Below are 22788 nucleotides of genomic sequence, written 5' to 3'. Positions count from 1 at the left end.
AGGGAAGGGCAATTCAAGGATAAGTTATCTAGTTCAATCTAACTGAAGGAAACAGGTCTAAGTATAGCCAACCCACGGAATACAAGGAGAAGTGATTATCTCTCTCAGCCTCTGTCCCCCACTGGTAAGGTCTGGTTTAATGGGCCATTATCTGGCCCTCGTTGCAGGTTGTACATGAGTATAGAATGGCTCCTCCCAGCATCCCATGTGCTACATCAAAGAGGGTCCATGACAGGAGGCCAGGAAATGAGACAGTATTCAGTTCCACCTTCACAAAGCTGGGCAATGCCTTCATGGAACTGTTGGCTGCAGCCCTGACAGTAGTCTCGGGTAGGTCAAAAAGGATTTGGAGGTGGTGCATGCAGGTGCCCAACATGAACAGTACTGACTAATATTCCAATGGGCCATATGCATTATGTGAGAGATAAGGAAAAACTTAGGATAATTCCAAGAGTTTTGTCTTAATCAACCATAAGGATGGAACTGTCATTAACTGATTGAGAAAAATGGTGGGAAATATAATTACATTAGTTTTCTTCTCAAGAGCCAGCCGTGGATCTACACAACCCATAGGAAAAAATATGTGGTTCTTAGCCTATGTCCACACAAACCTTCATCATCATTTCCCTGCTTAAAACCTCAACTTAGCTGCTCACTACCCCTTACCTCCAACTCTGCAGTTACACTAAATCCTGTGCAGTTCTCCAGCAGTGCCATGTTCTCCAGCAGTGCCATGTTCTTTTAGGTCTTTCTGGGTGTTTTGCTCATGTTGGTCCCTCTAAGTGGAACTTGTTTACTTCCTTTCTTTGCCTCAAAATGTCCTTCTCAGCCTTTAGTTCTCAACTTGATTCAGACCTTTCTTTAAGTCAGATGCACACCTATCTGTTCCCAAAGTATTCTTTGTATCTGTCTGCCCCCACAACCTCCCTCTGGGAATATTTTCCTTCAATCCACAGGGCATTTCACAATACTGGAAGACATTAAGCATTTAACAAAAGTTTGATAAACCAAAGGTAAAAAATGGTTTCTTCAAGTAATTATATGCTTATTTTAAAGATGCAATAAATGACTCTTAAGGGGAGGAGTAACATAATCAGAGTTTATGTCTCATCTCAGATTTACAAGTAAAATATTGTTTTCAACATGTTGTCTATTATCTACAAGACAAATGACATATTTTGTTAATGCTGTTCATGCAGGGCAGAGACCCACAAACTTCTTCTCATAGTGCTTTCTTGGCTTCCTTCCACTTTCATTCTGATGGAAAATGTGAGCACATTAATTTTAGGTTCAACATAGGTTTCTGTCGGGTAAACTTCTTGGCCGACTAGGTTTTCCGAACCTAGTCCTTTTCACTTGGAACAAATGTGTTATTCCAGAAGATGCCAACACATCATGTGTTACTGATACATAACAAGATTAAGATGAAAAATGAAAACATTTAAAATGCAAGACATACTTGGGAAAAATTAAACAGTAAAGTGACCTGGGGAATGCCCTTAGCAATTTTCTAAATCATTCGGATAATATTCTCAGGACTTAAGAGTATACCTAGGTCCTATTAAATCTGTAAAATGCTATAAGTTTAGGGAATAAAATGGCATACAAAGAAAATCACCTATAATTTATAGTGAATAAAAATCACTTGAGTTTGAAGCTTCCAAAGTTCTATTAAATCATGCAACAACTTTCTCATTTAATTAAAAGAAACTGGAAACCAATACATCCTTCAGAGATGTATGAAGTCAGATTGCTAGATATTGTAGCACTTTTACACTTCTCTAAACTAAAATTCCTTTACTAGAGAAACAAGACAGAAGACTCTATTACCTAAATAAAATGCTTTAATTGTTCCAAAACTATACTCACAGATGTTCCATGCATTTCCACCGCCTGTTATTCACCTGCCTTTGGAAAACCAACATAATTTAGTCCAGTGGTTCTCAAAGTTTAGCGCATAACAGACTCACCAGGGGGCTTGTTAAAACACCGATCTTTGGGCTCATTCCCTAAGGTTTTGGATTCAGTGGATTTGAGTTGATACCCCAATAACGTGCTTTTATATCAAGTTCCCATGTAATGCTGCTGCAGGGACAACAATTTGAAAAGTAGTAACTAGTCAAAATCTGGCTTTTGTGCAAAAATTTCCACTCCCTCACACAAGCTTCTGGCACTGCATATTTTCTCACTTTGATTTTGCTTAAACTATTTCAATCGCTCCTATAAGCTCTAGAAACAGAAGAAACTTTACCTAACCTGTACGCTACAGAATAATTGCATTTTCAGTTTGAATGCTAGCACAACTATATTCATCTTTGCCATCATTTGTTATTAATACCGCAACGAACAAACGCAAGGCCCTGAGGTTGTTTTCCTTCACCAGTAATGGCCATGGCTCTGAGTGGGAAAAGCATGAAACAATATTCTAGGAAAATATGCTTATGTTATGTCTATGAGCTCCTCCTATCTGAGAAGGGCTTGTCAGTACAGGCAATTTCCCAACCACTCTCTCCTATGACAAGAAAGGCATTTCTGTTATATTAACAAGTAGAAAAGTAATAGACACCTCTGATTCAGGAATGAGACTTCCTGGCCTAGGGTCTGCTCTTTGTCTGCCAAGAGAAACTTTTATTCTGTGAGAGGAGAGTCCATGATAAAGGTTCATAGGCAAATTAACAGCTACTCACAAAGCTAGACTCAGAATTAAGAACAGCAGCTGTCCCAAGAAGTTATCATTTCCCCTCAAGCAAGCAGGATTGCAAGTGGGCTACTCTACTAAGTTTTTAGCAAAGGAAAAGTAATCTGATTTGAATCAGGACTAATGGAAGCTCTAAAACACATGTAGTTTTTCTCGTAAATTAAATAACAAAACAACAAAACTGTTTCAGTAAAATTCTGATTTTAAAGATAAAATATTATTATAATTGATACTGAAAAAGCAAACATCATTCAGTGAAGAAGCCCTAGTTGAATATTTTATTGTAGAGGATATTTTCTTGAATTGTCTTCAATTATTAGAAAAAAATTCATGTTTCAAGCTGAAAGAGAAGAGGGATAAATGTACTCAATTTCATTACTGACTATCTCTTCTGTTATATAAAATGCTACAAATATATTTACAAATGGATAAGAGGATACAAGATTCCTACAATTCATTTTTATAAAATCTTAACAGATATTTTACTTCTGAGGTATAAAAGGTTAGAGAATGAAGTCAAATGAGTACCAGTTCCTTCTCCTCCCTTATTCCACACTATCCTGTATTTGCTATTTATCACTCCCAGGAATATTTTTAAGAGCTTTATTGGGATATAATTGACATACCATAAAATTCACTCATTTTTAATATGCACAAATCATTGCTTTTTAATACAGGCATAGAGGTATGCAACATCAAATGACAGAATTTTAGAACCCTCTCAAAAACAAAATCATATACTGGCAGCCACTTCCTATGCCCCCAGCCTCTCTAGAATTTTTAAGTCAATGGAAGATACAATTCTTTGTATCTGGTTTCTTTCACTTGGTATAGTTTTTAATATTTGTTGTATCAAATTTTACATGTTGTAGCATGTATCAGTACTTCATTCTTTTACTGCCAAGTAACATTCTATTATAGAGATATACAACATTTGGTATTTAATGTATTTAACATTTATATTATCTACAACGCTGCTATGAACATTCTGTGTGCAAGTTTTTTATGGACACATTTTCTTATCTTTCTTAGGTATATACCTAGGAGTCAAATTGCTAGATCATATGACAACTACATAACATTTTGAGGAATTGCCAGACTGTTTAACAAAGCAGTTGTACCATTTTACATTCCCAGGAAATACAGATCAGGGTTCCAATTTCTCCACATCCTTAGCAACATTTGTTATTATATATTTTTTATTATAGCCATACTAGTACATGGTATACTAGGTGGTATATTGTGTTTTTGATTGAATTTCTCTGATAACTTAGGATGCTGAGTCTTTTTTTATGTGATTGTCAGCCACTTGTATACATTCTTTGGAGAAATGTCTGTTTAGATCCTTGTCTATTTTTAAACTGGGTTATTTTTCTTTTTGTTATTAATTTGTGATGGTTCTCTACATAGGCTAGATTCATGTGTGTTATTGGATATATGATTTGCAAATATATTCTTCCATTATGTGGACTGTCTTTTCACTTTCTTGGTGATGTGCTCTAAAGCAGCAGTTCCCAACCTTTGTGGCACCACAGAAGAGTTTTGTGGAAGATAATTTTTCTAGAAACAGGAGTGGAAGAGGATGGTTTCAGGATGAAACTGTTCCACCTCACATCATCAGGCATTAGATTCTTAAAAGGACCCTGCAACCTAGATCCCTTGCATGCACAATTCACAATAGGGTTTGCTCTCCTATGAGGATCTGATGCTCCCACTGATCTGACAGGAGGGAGTGCTCAGGCATTGACACTCACATGCCAGCTGCTCAATTCCCACTGTGTGGCCAGCTCCTAACAGGTCAGTGACCACTACCAGTCTGCGGCCCAGGGGTTGGAAACCCCTGTTCTAAACTGTATTTTTTTTTTAATTGATAAAGACTTTCATTATTTTTTCTATTATTGCTTTTGCTTTTGGTGTCATATCTATGACACCATTTCTTAATCTTATGAATATTTCCATATAATTATTTATCTACACCTATAAACGATATATCACTCTTAAAAGTAGTTGAAACAATTACATTCTAACAGTGGTTAAGTGCTCCCATTTCTCCACATCCTTGCCAAACCTTGGTAATCTAAATCTGCCAATTGTTTTGCCAACCTGCAGACTATAATGTGATATGTCATATTATTTTAACTTTCAATTCTCTATTTATGTAGCTTCTTTTTCTACATTTACATATTACTCCTCTGTAAATGCCCTGTTTATGTCTTCTACCATTTTTATTATTTTTATTTTTCTCCTTCTTGAAGATTTTTACATGCAATGAATAATAGACACTTTCCAGTTACATGTCATACAACATGCTTTTCAAGAGTATTGAGCATCCTTTTGCTTGTTTTATTTAACTACTATGTACTAATTTTACTATCAACAAATTCTAAAATGTTTTATGGTTTTGCATCTTTTTTAATATTAAATCATATAAATATTAACCTCTAAGAAATGTTATCTGGTATAGCTGCTAGAAGAAAGGATACAATAGTCAGAGTCTTAATTTCAATCTAAAATTTACCATGTATTAACTTTGCGACTTTGAGCAAGTTATTTACCTTCTCTGAACTGTTTCCACATTCATACAAATAGAATAATAAAAGCCCCTGTACCTATGATCTACCCTAGGCTATAATCATATTATTTTATCACTATAGCTAAAAAAACTGTGAAACCGTAAGTTTTTATATCTGAAAGTGCAACTATCCTTAACTTGCTCTGTACTTAACATCTATAAATGCAAAAATGCACATATTAAAACCTAAAATGAATGTTGATATTTGTACCCTTGTATTTCTAAATTGTAAAATTACAAATGAAATATGTCAGTTATTGTCCATTAGCTTATTAATAGCTATTGTAACTATAAGAATACCACTTTCTTTTTTCACTCCTAGATCTTTTTTTATTATTATGAAGATAATAAGGTGATTCATTAAGCACAGAAATACCATAATCTCAGCACTTTGGGAGGCCGAGGCGGGTGGCTCATGAGGTCAGGAATTGGAGATCAGCCTGGCCAAGATGGTGAAATCCCGTCTCTACTAAAAATACAAAAATTAGCCAGGCACAGTGGTGGGCACCTGTAATCTCAGCTACTCAGAAGGCTGAGGCAGGAGAATCGCTTGAACCTGGGAGGCAGAGGTTGCAGTGAGCTGAGACTGTGTCACTGCACTCTATCCTGGGTGACAGAGCAAGGCTCCATCTCAGGGGAAGAAAAAAAAAAAAAAAAAGAAGCACAGAAAAAAAAAAAAAAAAAAAAAAAAAACAGCACAGAAATAATAAAAAGAATCCAGACTAAAACATATCTTTCTAGAACTTCTTGGGGGAATAATTGTGCCAGAGTATCTTATAAAATATAAGTAGATAATATGACATCTTAGCAGATTTTTAAAAGCTCTTAAGCAAATACAAGCAGCAAAACAAAGCCACAGAAGGAAACCAAGCATTCTCATTCAGCTTGCAAAACCAAAGTCAGGATTCACAGTTACTGAAGAAATAATTAATGGAGAGTTTGAAAAACTAGGATGAATACTATAGCAATTTTACCTGCTAAGGAAGGTTCACTGATTATCCTAACACATTCTACGGCAGTCACCCAAACCCATAAAGTCAAATGTGTAAATCAAGAGGATCCAAGTACAAGTGATACTCTACAATGGAAAGGAACAGTAACCATGCAATTTTAGCATTAAGAAATAAATCTGTAGAGATGTTCACACTCATTCCCAAGGTGTACAGCTGCAGATCACAATTCTTAGTTACAGTCATAGCTAATTAGGGTATTTTGCATGTAATCTCTTTAGATTAACATTTTAGGAAGAGGAAAAAGAAAAAGATGCTCCATTATTCAATCTGAGGTGCAAATTATTTTTCCTACAACTCAAATGTGTTCCCCTACTTTGTCCCCTTTTCACCTCAGACACTGAGGTATTTTAGGTCAGAACAAACTGTACAATAGCTGCATTCCCATAATCACTAAATTATGAAAGCCTAAATGTGGTTGAATACAGAGTACTTTTGCAAACTAGAATATATTAGAATATTAGCATACAAATATTAGAATAAACAGGAATATCAAAGCAGAAAGTTATCAGCTCTGGGCTTTATTCATACACTGACATTTATTCTTAAAGATGGTGGTGGTGGTGGCAGTGGTGGTGGGGTATGCTTTTGTTACCTGTTTCTATAGTATATTTGTCTATTCTCACACTGCTATAAAAAACTACCTGAGACTGAGTGAAGACAAGAGATTTAATGGACTCAGTTCCACAGGCTGTAGAGGAAGCACGGCTGGTCAGACCTCAGGAAACTTCCAATTATGGGGGAAGAGCAAAGGGAAAGCAAAACATCTTTATATGATGGCAGGAGAGACAGTGAGTGAATAGGGAAGTGCCACACACTTTTAAACCATCAGATCTTATGACAACTCACTCTCACAAGAAGAGCAAGGGAGAAACACCCCCATGATCCAATCACCTCCCACTAGGTCCCTCTACCCAACACTGGGAATTACAATTCAACATGAGATTTGGGTGGGGACACAAATCCAAACCCTATCATGTGGCAAAGACCTTGTTTTAAGCTTTCTAAACATACAGCCTAAACAGCAATTCTAAGGCCAAATTTAAATGTAATCCCTAAAGAACTACAACTAAAAACTCTAGGATCCCAAGTTCAGTCCTGACGCTAGCACTAATAGTGAAACTTTAAATAATTCACTTAACAACTTTCTGCTTCGATCTCCTCACTTTCAAAAATGAGAAAACAAAAGCAGGTAATAAAAATTAACTAGGTCGGCCAGGGGTGGTGGCTCACTCCTGTAATCACAGCACTTCGGGAGACAAAGGCAGGTGGATCACCTGGGCTCAGGAGTTCGAGATCAGCCTGGGCAACACGGTGAAACCCCGTCTCTACTAAAAATATAAAAATTTAGTCGGACATAGGGGCAGGTGCCTGTAGTCCCAGCTTCTAGGGAGGCTGAGGCCTGTAATCTCAGCAACTCAGGAGGCTGAGACACGAGAATCACCTGAACCTGGGAGGTGGAGGTTGCAGTGAGCCAAGATCACGTCATTGCAATCCTGTCTGGGACAGGGTGAGACCCTGCCACAAAAGAAAAAAAGAAAATTAAGTCTCTTTTCAAATGGGAGGGTAGGTGTCTTTTTGTTTTAGGTTGTATAAATGTTTGTTTACATAACAGCCTTTGTTTTCTGTTAAAGGAAACCTTAAGCTCCAGCATCCCACACACAAACTACTTCCGTTCTTACTTGAAAGGAAATTCCTTTTCAAGGTTCACAGTACATTAGAGACAGCTGCATTGCTGAGCTTCCTCCAGAAACTTAAAAAAGCTGCAGATGTAGCCCATGCATGACATGGATTATGGAACGGGACAATCCCAAGCATTTGGAATGCCCCTTCTCTTGCCCTCTTTTAATTTTATATATTCTGGGATATGGTCTGTGTATATTAAGTGGAAAGAGGCAGGGAGGGAGGGCGTGTGTGTGTGTGTGTGTGTGTGTGTGTGTGTGTGTGTGTTTATTCTAAATCAACTCTAAAGTTCCTGGGGGAACATAGGAGCTCTCTAAAATAGCTATCTTGAGTGCTAATTTTCAAAGCAAGATAAGGTAAAAAGTACATTTCCAGTTAATGACATTTTAACAACTATCAGTCACTATCTATTTACTTCCAAAGAGGCAAGCCTCACATCATCCACACAGTCATTCCCTGGGTATGTTTCCATATTGCCAGGGAACGCAAAAGTGTTTATCTGGAAAACTCAATTCTGGACTCAGAATCCACAAAATAATATTAAACTAAGGTAGTAAGAATTCTGGCATAGATCTTTTCCAGCAGAAGCAGGAAAGAGAGTTATGACTTAGTTTCTTTTCAGGACAGTCCCCAAAACTGCCTAGATAGCCATAAAGATATAACTTTTTCCTTTGGAAATAACTGTTTAACTGGAGATGAGCAGAGGGCTCAGGAGCATGCAAACTGCAACACGGTGTTTTCTGAGGGAGCAATCACAGAGCCAAACTCTGAACAGATTTCCAGGAGCTTAATAGGTATCTAATGACTATTCGGAGACAGAAATTATTTAATTGAATGTATCTGAGGAAGAGACAGGAAATTTGGGATTCCTATTTTATTTCACTCTTTCAGAAACCTTTCAGCTCACACTTGGATTGTTCACAATAAATTAAGATTCCTTATCCCTCTTCATTACTGGGGACAATATATTTGTGTAATGCTAGGACAACTGTTTTATTGAACAACACATCATGCTGAAAACATTTTATAAAACGATGTGTAAGTATATGGGTAAGTTACTTTTGAAACAAAGTCTGAAAATCCCTTTTAAATACATGTAGTGTCTTTTCTTACTCTGAAAGTGGAGTTAGAGGTTCTAACTGTAGGTAAAGAATAAAGTGAACCTTATTATCTTGAATTCAACGTGTACAAACTCTTCTGGGATAGCTTATTAAATGGAAGCCTTCTCAGCTCAACTCCCAAATATTTGGTTAGTGGTTTTGAAATGGAGTATTGGGACCTGTGTGTTAACAATGACCTGTAGTGATTCTGATACAGTAAATACATAGAACCATGCTGTGAAAACTGCAGACTCCATGTTTCTAAAATTGGGGAGTGTTGGTCAAACACTGCCCACCAGCTGATTCCTACTCAATGGCCATTGCAGCAAGTGCTCAGCCAATGCTCAATGAACATCTGCATGTAACCTCAAGTCCCACCAGACAGGCCAAAAAGAGGCAGAAAATCACCTGATCCTGAACTCAGGTCTCTTTTGCCACACTGCACAAATCTGCCACAAGGAAAACACATTGGCCAACTGTTATATTATTGTTGGCAAGCACCGAAATTTGCTCAAAACCCTTACAAATGAAATCCAGCTGCTTAAGCTCAATACCAGATGTCTTCTACAATGTGCAGCTTTGATAGATTAAATTGAGCATAAGAAAGAGATGAAATATATGAAAATCTAATTTGCAAGATGTTTGTCATTAAGTCTATTTAACAAAAAAGACAGAAAATTATGTTTTTTTACCATAATAAGTAGATTAATATTATTCATAATAGCTACTAATATGCTTATGTTATGAATAAACCGTTTGGTATATCTGTATGAAATCACCCCAAAAACGACCCCCCAGAAATTCCCCCATTGAAAGAATGTCATGTGCCTGTAAAATCTCATGATTTAGCAGAAGGCTCTTTCTCCTTCAGACTCTTCCCCCAATTTGAACGTGTTTTTACTCAGGGCATAAGAAGTTAAGTAGGAAATAGTGATACTGTCTGATTTCAATAAACTGTAATAATCCTATGAAGGCATAAATGTATATATAAAACATGTGTGTGCAGATGTGTATAATGTGTGTAAGAAAGTGTGAATTAAAAAGGCAACTGAAGTGGCATCTACCCCTCTTCTGTTAACATGTCACGATGGACCTCTTTTGTTATTGTTGTTGTGTTCCAGGTCACTGCACACACTTCTCAATAACTACAGTGAATTCAAAGCCTAAGTTAAATGCAGAGAAACCACTCAACTATTCCCCGCAAAGAGCTGGTGCACATTTCCTCACTCAAATCAGCCAATATTTCATGGGTAAATACAGCATATTATTCTTTCAACATTAACCTTTTTTTAAAAAAAGTAGAAATATAAAAAGACTTCTTTATAATGCAATTTGAAAACAGCACATATTTGTGCATATCAGCTCTAACCAAGACAAACATTCAGTTGAGATTTAGCCCCATAAAAAAGTGCATAATCATTAAAATTATACACAACTGCAAGCGACAACGGTGTATTCATTTTTTCATATTTAAAAAAACAGTGATTTGAAACACTGATTTGAGATTTTCAGACTTGAAAAAAATTAGTTTTCTTTTAGAGAGAAGCCAGAATAAAGGTAAACACTTTAGCAAAGACTTCATTTGATAATGAATATTTCTATAAATGTAATAACAGAAAGATAATTTCATGTGGAGTTTGCAAAACAAACCTTGACTTGGATTTTTTTGAAGCTCCGTGCTACTGGCGTTGGCATAACTTGTATCAAAGGTAAAAAGAAATGGCCAGAAAAAATTTTAAGATGCCCTGTTATATTAAGTTGATTCACACTTGGCTGATATCTCATCAGTGCAGTTTCTACATTACGGAAGTCCCACAGTTGATTTTTTAAAATAGTGTAAGTCACTATTTCCTTATATGTAAATCTCAATTAAAATTGTGAAGACACCAATACGACTATGGGACATTGTGCAACACAGAATACTATTATGGCAGTAAAAAACCACAAGCCAAAGACAATTTTCACCATGTACTAATGAGGTTTTTCACAAGCGATTTCGATATGTACATTAATTTTCCTCTGGACACCAGAAGAAATCAGACACATAGTTTCAGACATTAAGTGTCCAGAATCTGACTGAATGATATATATATAACACTAGCCTCAAACGCGTATCCTGTTCAGAAATCATAAATGCAAAATGTATGAGATATTATTTTGAGACATTTAGTCTGCATCTAACATTTCAATAAAGGAGTGAAACTTGTATATAACAATCTCCTCAGACTGAAGTCTGTTAAGTCACTACACTACTTGTTTTATACATGATTTCTGCCACCACACTGATATCCTGAATTTCTATAGCATCTTTTTTTAAAGAGTAAAAGATATCAGATATACTTTCATTTACTATTAGGATACTTCTGTAGGACGTATAGAAATACATTATCATTATTTTTGGTAATAACATTTGCTGAATAACGAAGTTCAAGTGAGAAATATTAATGTGTTTTTTAAATAATTTTCAAAATATTTATCTGATAAATAACTCACTTGCTAGTCAATATCAATTCAGTACAAACAAAAGAGTCCTGGAAGTATTTATATTACTATTAAACGTGACAACAGTAGCTATGTTAAAGATTTTTTCATTGCCAACATGATCCAACCGTCTTCTAGAAAAATTAGACAATAATAGACACTGTGAGCAGGTGCAGTTTTTCTAGAAGAGGGTTTGGATTATGTTGGCAATCAAAAACATTTAACAAGGCTAGTGGTTTACCTTTGATTATTCTAAGGGTCCACAGCCAATCAAATTCTCTCTCTAAAGAAATTAAAATTAAAAGTGAAACATCTATCAGTTAACTCTGTAGAGCTAAGCAGAATGGTCTTGGAACATTAGGGACTGCGGCCACCATTTTCAGTCAAGCAAGAAACTATAAGTATGTACAGGGACACAGATTCCTCTATATGCCAAGCCTGTGCGATGCACTCAAGACACAGCAATACATAAAATGGACAGAGTTTGTTCTTCTGAGACGCTTAGCTTCCAGCAGGAGACATACATAATGATAAATTATGAAGTGTACCATAAAGGAAAAATAAAACACAATGAGGGATTATATCAAGGGGATTTCACTTAATTTAGACTGTCAAGGAAAACTTAACTAAATGGCACTTACGCCATTTAGTTACGCATGGATAAACAGAGTAGAAAGGCAAAGAACTTTCCAGACTGTGAAAGCAGGATATGTGAAGTACCTGAGTGAGAAAAAAAGTTGGATCATTCTTTGCTTTCTTTTGTTTTCAGTAAAAGGCCTATATGGCTGATGCTCTGTATGTAATGAGATGAGTACAAGATTAGTCAGGAGTCAGCTGACACCAAACCTTGCAGGACATAGGAAGATCTGGATTTTATTCTAAATGCAAGGAGCGTCCATTAAATAATGTTAAATAAAAAGAAAAGAAGGGAGCAGACATACAGCGAGAGTGGAATGTGAACAAGGCCCTCGGGGAAAGACAGACACAGACACGGAGACATTCAGGTCCTCGTGGCTTTCTGGGTACCATGAGGCCTGTGTTTCCTTTAGCTTCTCTTTATGTCTGCATTAAACTTCTTTCTCTACTTAAGACTCTGTTCTTTATAACTGAAATATCAATACTATGATTTTATATAGTTAACGAATTATCAAAATAATGTAATAGAGATGGTATCAAGCGGAGGAATCCGTTAATTCAGAGAGTCATTTTCCAAGTTAAAAGAAACATGGAGAGGCCTACAGTAAGAATAAAGTTATTCTGAGTGCAAAGTAAAAAGATCATCCTTATGATTTTACTATTCACATTTCCAAACCAACAAATATCTATTAAGATAGAAAAAGTCACTATTTTACAGATAAAAAATGTAATAATCAAGATCAGAATGCATCTGGACCTAAAATGCAGCATAAGAAAGCTCGACAGAAAACTTAGCTGATTAAGATAATTGTTCTATAATTAGTTGTCAATACTTTCTTCTTATTTGAGGATTTGTTCAAATTCCTGTATGAATTCTAAAAATAGATATGCATTTGAAAAGTTGGGGGAAGAAAATATAGATTTATTCCTGGCAGTTCTAAATCAATAAAATATTTCTACAGTGTTATTTCAGATTCAATTGGCTTACAAGGAAAAATAGAAACTAATTTGAGTTATTTCACGTTCTATTTTTTTTCAAAAGCCTTCATATAAGACTTGCATATCGTTACTAGCATTTTGAAAATAACTTATAAAAAAGGTGAAACCAAATAATTTCAGTCTGTACTCAGCAATTATGTGAATGTATTATCCAATCTCATGTGCAGCACTAAAGATGAAAACTATAGTTTAGCCATCTTCCTCCCAGGTAAATGACAAGAGATCAAATTCCTTACATCTGTGATGCTCACCACAAGTTGTAGTTACTGCCGATTAACAGCCTGGGATTAATTGTTAGAAATGCCACATAATAGCTGTAGTAGGAAATATTTTAAACACAGAACCACATTTATGCATTTAACAGCTGTGTTGGTCTAACAGTTCAGATTTTCACTATACTTTGCCATATGGTAATAAGGATCATTTTTCACTTAAAAATATCACCAAAAACCAATGCCCCATGGCAATATTATTCTGTGACACTACACATTCACAGCCATGTTTGTTATCCTCCACTTACTGGATTCCCTAATTGCCCTGATTTTACTAAAAAAAAAATTTATAACAGATTTTTTTTTATTTTGAAATTAGTGTCAACTAGGTGATAGACAAATATGCCAATAGGAAACCTATGGAATATGGCCTGGCAATGGAGAGGTGGTATGTAAAATCCAGATTATATAAAACTGCAGGGACCATGGAGGCTTGGATCTGGTTTTGATCACTGGGCTTGAGGATTTTCCTGTATTCACAAAAGAATGGATTTCTACTTCCTATCTCACCTCGTTTTCCTGTAAGCATCTTTACTGATGTAGAATCACTCCTAAAATAAATGTGGCTACCAATTTTTATTTAATCTGATTGCTTTAATAAACTATTGGCATTATTTTATGAGGGAAAAATTGTAGAAATTTTCACATGTACACTTGACAGGGAACTAAATGAAAATTTCACCATTTTAAATGATGGAACATGAAGCCTATCCACGTCAGGAAGGGGACATTGTTGCCACCATTGTGTTAGAACAACAAATCCAGAGTCCTTTAGTTTTTAGGTGTGTCAGTCTATCAACTTTATAACTTTACTAAATTCCCTTAACAGAATTTAAGAAGGGGAGTGAACAAAATGATGCTTTAATACTGTTTATAGACTGTACTATATTCAATGTTTTAGTACTGTTTACACATTGTACTGTAGTCATTATGACTGCCTGTGAGTCTCTACTATGTTTGGAGAATAAAGGTGCAGGGTGGTACAAGTAGCTAAATGTAAAAATAATCCATTTCAAGTAGAAATAAACACTACAGATTTTGACCATTTCAGGTCATATTTTCACTTTTAGGAAGGCAATTCCCCATTTCCTAGCTTTAAAAATATGTTTCTGAAGCAATCACTATATTCCAGTATTTAAAAGACTTGCAGTTCAAGACCTCTACCAAGACGGTACTCATGCCTCCTCTTTTTTGAAGCCTGTCTCTTTTTAGTAAAACATTTAAGGTAATAGGTAGACAATGATAAGATTTAGGTTGATGAATCACCACACACATAGGTCACCCTTGCTTCTATTCCAAGTAGGAAGAGTTCTTCTTTCCACTTATTGTGACTTTGCAGAGCTTTGTCACAAGCTCAAGTGGAAAGAAGTAGAACTGCAATATCATACATATTCGCTTAATATAAATCTTTTAGGTTTCCACGTATTTAATTAACAAAATATTTTATGCCCCTGATGCTCACATTCTCCAAATGTCTCAAGTTGTCATTTTGGAACATATTTACTTTAAATATGGATTTCAGATCTCAGAATATTAATCTTGGCTTTGTCACTCAAAAGTCATGACCACATCATTTATCAGTGCTTTATATTTTCCTTTTCTGTGATCATCATTCCACTGAAATAGATGCAGAATGATTGTAAAGCGTGTCAGAAATTGTCAATGAATATTTCACTTTAATAGTTCAAGTGGCTTAATTTTGGTTAATCTCATAGTCCTTCCCTATTAATAGCACATTCTTTATTTATCAGGGCAAAAAATAAATAACAACAAGTGTATTTTATACAAAGTTACAGAGAGTTCCACAACAAAAAAAGTCAACTAGTGACAAAGCTGGGAAAATCAACTGGGATTTAACATGTTCATCACACTAAGATGATCTGTTGGATGGTCACAATCTTATCTCAGTGTACATTCCTAGCTTGGCTGCTTCCTATTTTTGCCTAAATTGTTAATAATGATAGTAATAACAGCAAACCTTCAGGCAATATTATGAGCCAGACACTATTCTAAGTGCTTATGTATATTTACTCATTTAGTAGTTAAACCTATAGTAAATATAATTATATCGCTATTTTACAGTTGAGAAAATTACACAACAATAAGATAATTTATTCGAGTTCACACAAGTGGCAGAGCTAAGATTGAAAACCAGGCATTCTGGGCCCAGAATTTGTAATCTTAGACACTAATATATTATGATATAAAATAAATTAAGTAGACACATATCACACACACACACACGCACACACACACTCTCAAGTGCCCTGTAAAGCGAGCTTTTCACACATACAGACACACACATACACATACACATACACATACACATACACATACACATACACACACACACACACACACACACACACACACGTACCCTGCAAAGGGAGCTTTTTAAAAAGGCTCCCTACACCTACATGACCTCGAGGAAGACAAGGAATGTCTCTGGACGTCAACCACCTCACTAGAAGAAGACATTAAGACATCATTTTATACCACATTATGTTGAAGTACATTCTAAGCTTAGTATTTTATAATTCAAAGATTCTGCCTGTAGCATATGGCCTCTTTGCTTTTTATTGGCATAACTCAATACTAAATTTAAGTATTTGCATATTTCAAAGACAATGCCTAAAGAGAGTAAGCAACCACCCCTCAGCAACGAAGAAGTAGTAACTGGAATAGAGGAAAGAGAATTTCACCTCATGTATATCATGCTTTGAGCTTCCTGGAACATTCTTATAACACAATTTCCCTGAAGTCTTTCTATACTCCCTAGAAGATACTAGATTATAACAATTTTTAGAGAATAAGCTAGTAAACTAGGTTGATGAAATATCTATCATTCCTATCAATACATGAAAATTAAATTTATGTATACCAATATAAGTAAAAATATATGTATATATACCAAAATTAAAAACATTTTCTGTACAGCCAAGCCATAGAACATAATAGTGTCACAAAATACCTTCAGATTACGAAAATCTGAATCCTGCAAATACCAATCAAATGTACACAATCTTCTGATAAATAGTATAGCTAAGTTAGTTCTATAACATGCGTCCACAAGTACATAAAGTTGAGCCTAAATACATTTCCATCTCATTCATATTCCCTTTATCACCTGGCTTCATTTTATAAAGCCATTATTTCCTTATTTCCAACCTTATAACTTCCTCTTTATAATCACTAACAAGGCCCGTTATTTCACATTCAGTTCATTAGCTTTCTTCTCATTTGAAAACAGTTCAACTACTCTTAAAATTACTTTTTAATTCAAAACTTTTAAATACATTTTAAAATTTGCTATGTTTTAGTCAACTTGATGAAATAACAATTCTTCTGAACAAAATTATTACAAAGCAAGCCCCTGTTCTTAAAGGCGAATAAACATTTGACATAGTCACTAACTATAATCATTGCCATTGCAAAATTAAAGATTTAATCAATGCATTCATATAAAAATGATAATGAACTTCAAAGAAAACTAGCTAACCTATAAAAATCTAACAGTATTAAAGCTAAAGTGATCAGAAAAAAAGTTTGTTAGAATTGCTATTTTCTTAAATTCTTCACATATATACTGTCATAGTGTATTGAGAATGAATTTCCTCAAGTTCCAGGTTGAATTGCATTTAATTCTCAATTGTTAGAGAAAACAGAAAGGTTAGGTCTCTTTAAAATTATTCTAACAGACTACCTAGAAAGCCTTGCCGTAATAGAGAAAGTAGTAAAATCACAGAGCAGTTGGAGGATAGGGAATGGAATTTTTTAGACATTGAACTTCTGGCCTGAACTCTCCCTTCTGTGATAAAAGCCACGAAATCAGACGCTAACTCAGCCGGGTCAGCACTGTAGTGTAGGGCACTGATCTCCTTACCCCTTGTGTGCATAGAGAGAAGAATGAGCAAGAAAATGTGAAGCTGCCAGTTTAGTTCTTCCACCCAACCCATTGCAGCAGCAGGGCAGTCAGTGTGCCCCGCCTGTTTAAGCCTCCTGTTTCTTGCCTTTCTGTCTTTCACTGAGACTCCTCTGCTGCCACTCTCGTCAGGTCTTCTCGCCAGCCTGCCAGCAACCCTGAGACAGGACCGTGAAAGACAAGCCTGTTACAAACTGGTTCTGTCACCACAGAGACTTCAACTGATCACCTCGTGGGGAGGATAACAAAGGGCGGTGAGGACCCTGAGCCGGATTGTTTTCTTAAGAATGGAGCCTGACCCAGCTGCCCACACAAGGGCTAGCACACGCCGGGGCTTCACTCTGCACTGGCAACACCCATGTCCCCCAAATCTTTTGGGCAGCTACGAAGGGAATCCATAACAAACCACATTTAAAACACTGCTGTCATAAAATAGTTTCTTTCTTTTAACAAAGCCTTTTTTTTTTTTTTCTCTGCTAGGAATTTTAAATGAGAAATGCAAAAAGAAAAAAATAGCACTTTTATTTAATGAAATGCCAGCAATAGTGCAACACATCAAAATTATTGTGTTACAGCAGTTTTCTCACACTACGTCAACAAATAAATAACGAAGCAAATACCCTTGAATCAAGTGTGCAGATATGAAAAGGGTCACATGCAAAAGACATCTCTCATGAATACTGCAAGTTAAGATATTTCAGTTATGACTATAGTTTTAAGGGCTGTGAACCTAATCAACTTTGTTATGTAAATAAAACCATTGCAAGTTTCCCCACTTTTTAGATTTTAACTGTAATTGTTTCTCAACATAAACTATGAACATTTTTCTGAAGTTTTCATTTGTCATGATACTGATCTTTTTAAATACTAAAGGCATTTTTTTTGAAAAATTCATTTTTCTTTTACTCTGAGAACTGTCAATAATGAAAAACGGCAATAAATATAAATGGTCAGTATATGTAGAAACTACAATGTTACCAGAGACAAAAACAAGCAGAGGTCATTATTAAATCCCATCAGTTTATCTGATAAAGGATTTATGAGTAGTGAGTGTATTACAATGGTTATATCTAAGATATCTTTATTATATGTTTACTTGATACTTTAAAAAATATTTTCTTGGAGAAAGAGTCTCTGCTTTCTTCTCACTTTCAAAAGACATCCCTCGTTTGCCCCTACTCTTGACTCCATCCTGCACCTCCCTGCACCATTCTACTAGGTACCATTCAAAACTACTCTTTAGCTTAGGGAAGCCCAACAATGCTTTGTTTGGATGACTTTACACATACTACAATCGATCAACACCCTCAGTTTATACTTTCCTAAGTACTTTCATGAAAGTTAAGCAAAATACAGTACTTTAACCATATAGGAAGCCTTCAACTACTCTGAGCTTAATAAACTGCACATTCTGAGCTTCACAGAAGTCATGCTACTTACTTGTCAGAAACATGGAAGTTGGTGGTGATTAAAAAGAATTGTCTTTGAGTAATATTTATCCATATCCCTTTTAGTTAGGAAAAGAGATTGGCGTGTAGTAAAATGAGTAAGGATGATGAGGAACAGAGGGATATGTGGGAAAAGCAGACAAAAATCAAGCATAGAATCTGCTTTTCAAACCTTCTATGTCGGGCTCAGAGCCACATTCACAACATGGTTTCTCTGCCAATTTGGAATCCAGCCTTGAGCTTTGGGGCAAGAAGTGAATAGCTGAAATGTGGGACAGCTCCCACTGCTCACATGTCCCCAATATGGGCTTCTATAAATGGCTGAAAGCTAAGGACAGAATCTCTGCTCTCTCCCAGAATCCTAATTCAGTTCAAAACAATTCATATCAGCAACCATTTCTGATTTTGAACTATGTGCTAGCTGATTCAGTTCCTCAAGGAGGTTAAAATACCACAAAATTAGTATATAAGAATTAAGTAAAAATGTAAGACATTTTAAGATGAAATGCCCCCAACAGAATAAACATGGAAATTCCAATTAGAGATGGAACAGACTGGGCCAGGACTGCAGGGAGAACTGGATGTTAAAAGATGAACTGAAATTACACAGCAATAGAGAAGTTGAGAGGAAGAAATTATATGAACAAGGCTTACAGGTAGAAATGAATTTTCAGTTTGTGCAATAGCATCAGACAATCTTACTGGAACACACAGCTCCTATTAGTAAGTGGTTGGAAAGAAAGCTAGACAGAGTGGAACTAAATTGTGTAGAACTTTGAATATAGATTACTGAGTTTAGAATATATATTACACAAATAACCTGAGGCTTTTAAGCAACTGATTGACTTGCTGAATTTAATTTAAAAAAAAAAAAAAAAAAACCTTTTATGCTGGTCACATTGGCTCGTACGTGTAATCCCAGCTACTTGGGAGGCTGAGGCAGGAAGATTACTTAAGGCCAGGAGTTCAAGTCCAGCCTGAGCAACATAACAAGACCCTGTCTTTTAAAAATATATTTTTTAGTTAGCTGGGTATGGTGGTTCACACCTGTATTCCCAATTATTGTGGAAGCTAAGATAGGAGAATGTTTTTAGACCAGGACTTCTAGCTGCAGTGGGCTATGATCACGCCACTGAAATTCAGCCTGGGCCATAGAGCAAGACTCCATCTCCAAAAAAATTTTAGAACTACAGCGTGTAGGCTGAATTTCTGAACCTCGTCTTCCAACTAGGTGAGAAGTGAAAACAAGATTAAAAGTCTGAGGAGAGGTTTCCACTTAGTCAAAGTTTTGCTAATATCTATGTCTTTCATTTAGCAATATTTCAAAAATTCAAGATGTATCCCTATTAATTTCCTTCATTTAAAATTTAATTATTAACATATGCTAGGTGCCAACAATGAAGGTTATGTTCTATAAATGGCATATTGGTCCCCAGACTATTTAGTTCAAATAATATCATAAAACTCTTATGTAAATCAAAAGTCTAATTTAGCAAAACAATCCAGATTTGCATATGATTTAACCCACTCAACCTAATGTACATATTTTTATCCACAGTTTATATTTCCATTTCCAATATCCAATCTAATTAAGCCTCTATCTATACCAGGTCAAGAACCGGTTTCACAATTCCACAAGCAAAATCAACCACATTAAAAAGTTGGCAAGCAACATCAACAGACACTTCTCAAAAGAAGACATACAAATGGCCAAGAAAAACATGAAAAGAACATTCAACATCACTAATCATCAGAGAAATGCAAATCAAAACCATAGTGAAATACCATCTTACATCAGTTAGAAAGGCTATTACTAAAAAGTCAAAAAACCACAGATGCTGGCAAGCCTGTGGAGAAATGAAAATGCTTATACATTGTGGGAATATACATTAGTTCAGCCACTGTTGAAAGCAGTTTGGAGATTATTCAGTCAACTTGAGACAGTACTATTCTTCTACCCAGTAACCAGTATCCAAAATAAAATAAATCATTCTATGAAAAAGACACAGGTTCTTATATGTTCATCACAACACTATTCACAGTAGCGAAAACATGAAATCAACTGAGATACTCATCAGCAGTAGACTGGATAAAGAAAATATGGTACACATGCACCATGGAATACTACAGTGGCATAAAAAAGAATGAAACCACAGCAACACTGACGCAGCTGGAGGGCATTATCCCATGCCGATTAACAGAAGAACAGATGTATACCTGTTACTGTGACTTCTCACTTAAAAGTGGGAACTTAACATTAGGTACATATGGACATCAAGATGGCAACAACAGAAACTGGGGCCTACTGGAGTGGGGAGGGAGACAGGCAGGCTGCCAAGAGTTGAAAAACTGCTGGGCACTATGCTCACTACCTGGGTGGCTGAATCAACTGTACTCCAACCTCAGCAACATACAATATGCCCATATAACAAACCTACACACATACCCTCTGAATCTAAAGTTAAAATTAAAATTATTTTTAAAATAAAAATGACTGTATAACCAATGGTAGAATGGGAAAATCTCCCTTTCAGAAGAATTCAAAATATTTTACATTAGTCTCACTCCATGAAGCAGAGCTTAATCGACCCCACTCCTGGCTGTAAGCTATACTTACTGACTTGCTTCCAAGGGTTACAGTATAAAAAGTTATACAGTATAAAAACTTTACACTGGAATAACTGGCAAACACTCCCTTGGTCAGCTGATCCAGGTTAACATGATTCAAGATAAGCCATGCTGACAACAGGTACACCTCTATGGTTTACCTCCTCAACACCAACCACCCCAGTCTATGAGAAATACATCAGACCAACCCCATTTCAGAAATATTCAATAAAATACCTGATCATCACTTCTTAAAACTATCAAGGAAGGTGTAAAAAAAAAAAAAAAGTGTTACAAATCGATAGAGTCTAAGATGACATGATGACTAAGTGCAAAATTGTTTTCTAGATGGGATCCTTGAACAGAAAAATGGCATCACGGGAAGAGAGAGAGGAAACAAGTTAAATCTGAATAAAGTTTGGAGCTTAGTTGCTGGTAACATACAATTGCTCCTTTCCTAGCTGTGACAGACACATAGCACCAAAGTAAGGTCAAAAGTTAACAGCAGGGGAAACTGGGTGAAGGGCATATGGGGACTCTATATTATCTCTGGAAATGTTCTAAATCAATTATTAAAAGTTTATTTTTAAAAAAATGGCTTCATAGCAGTTAAACCTTCACTCCCAATCTCATAACTACAGAGTTCACTGCAGCAAAGAACCAATTTGCCAAACGGTTGTATACCTGCTTGTGCAGCTTTCACACAGATTAATTTAACTGCTCCAATAGATTCTATTTCAATTATACCTTTACCTGCCAGAGTAAATACCAGAAAGAAGAATAACAATGGTTTATGTCTGAGGCATTTTTTTTCTTCTACTGAGATAAACAATTTAACTTTGCAAGTTAATTTATATACCAAATGAGTCTTTGAAGAAAGCTCTGATAGAAGATTAAAAGAAAGGTCTCCGTTTGAAAATGTCCACCTCACAGACGGGCAAGGGAAGGAAAAAGAAGCACTAAGTAGAGCACTACCAATATGGGTAGGACGTGCCATCACTGGATCTCATTTGCAGAATTCTTGCAAATGACATTCACGCATTCTACATTTATGGTGTCTTTGCTGTACAGTAGAAAGGGCCTATTTGTGTTATGTTTATAATCTGGGGCAGATTATTTAAACTTAACCCCACTCCTGACTGTTAGCTATACAATTAGGTGATGTTTGCTCATTACCTAACTGTTAAATTGTTATGTGGACTAAATAAATGAATATAGACTACTACAGTACCCAGAATATAAGACATCAGAAAATGTCAGTGATTTCCTGACAACTCTAATCACTCTCCTACCTCCACATGAAAAGCTTTGCTAATAAAAACAATGTTCATTAACATAACAGGCTACAATGTAACATTTG

At 35.8% G+C, this 22788-nt stretch overlaps 1 protein-coding gene across 3 annotated transcripts in view; it reads right to left on the bottom strand.

Annotated features, from left to right (window-relative positions):
- Nucleotides 1-22788, bottom strand: part of BMPR1B (bone morphogenetic protein receptor type 1B) — a 398407-nt gene that overhangs the window by 83895 nt on the left and 291724 nt on the right. Inside the window, exon 1 of one of the 3 annotated variants that reach the window (XM_017542436.2) lies at nucleotides 17335-17531. The exons of the other annotated variants lie outside the window; for them this stretch is intronic. Within the exon in view, the coding sequence (XP_017397925.1) occupies nucleotides 17335-17407 (73 nt within the window). The 5' untranslated portion in view covers nucleotides 17408-17531. Of the gene's footprint in view, nucleotides 1-17334; nucleotides 17532-22788 lie in introns of those variants that run through there. 3 annotated transcript variants of the gene reach the window in all.

Source organism: Cebus imitator, unplaced genomic scaffold (genome assembly GCF_001604975.1).
Source record: "Cebus imitator isolate Cc_AM_T3 unplaced genomic scaffold, Cebus_imitator-1.0 Scaffold144, whole genome shotgun sequence".
In the NCBI taxonomy this organism is placed as follows: Eukaryota; Metazoa; Chordata; class Mammalia; order Primates; family Cebidae; genus Cebus; species Cebus imitator.
This window is presented reverse-complemented; position numbering and strand designations above follow the sequence as displayed.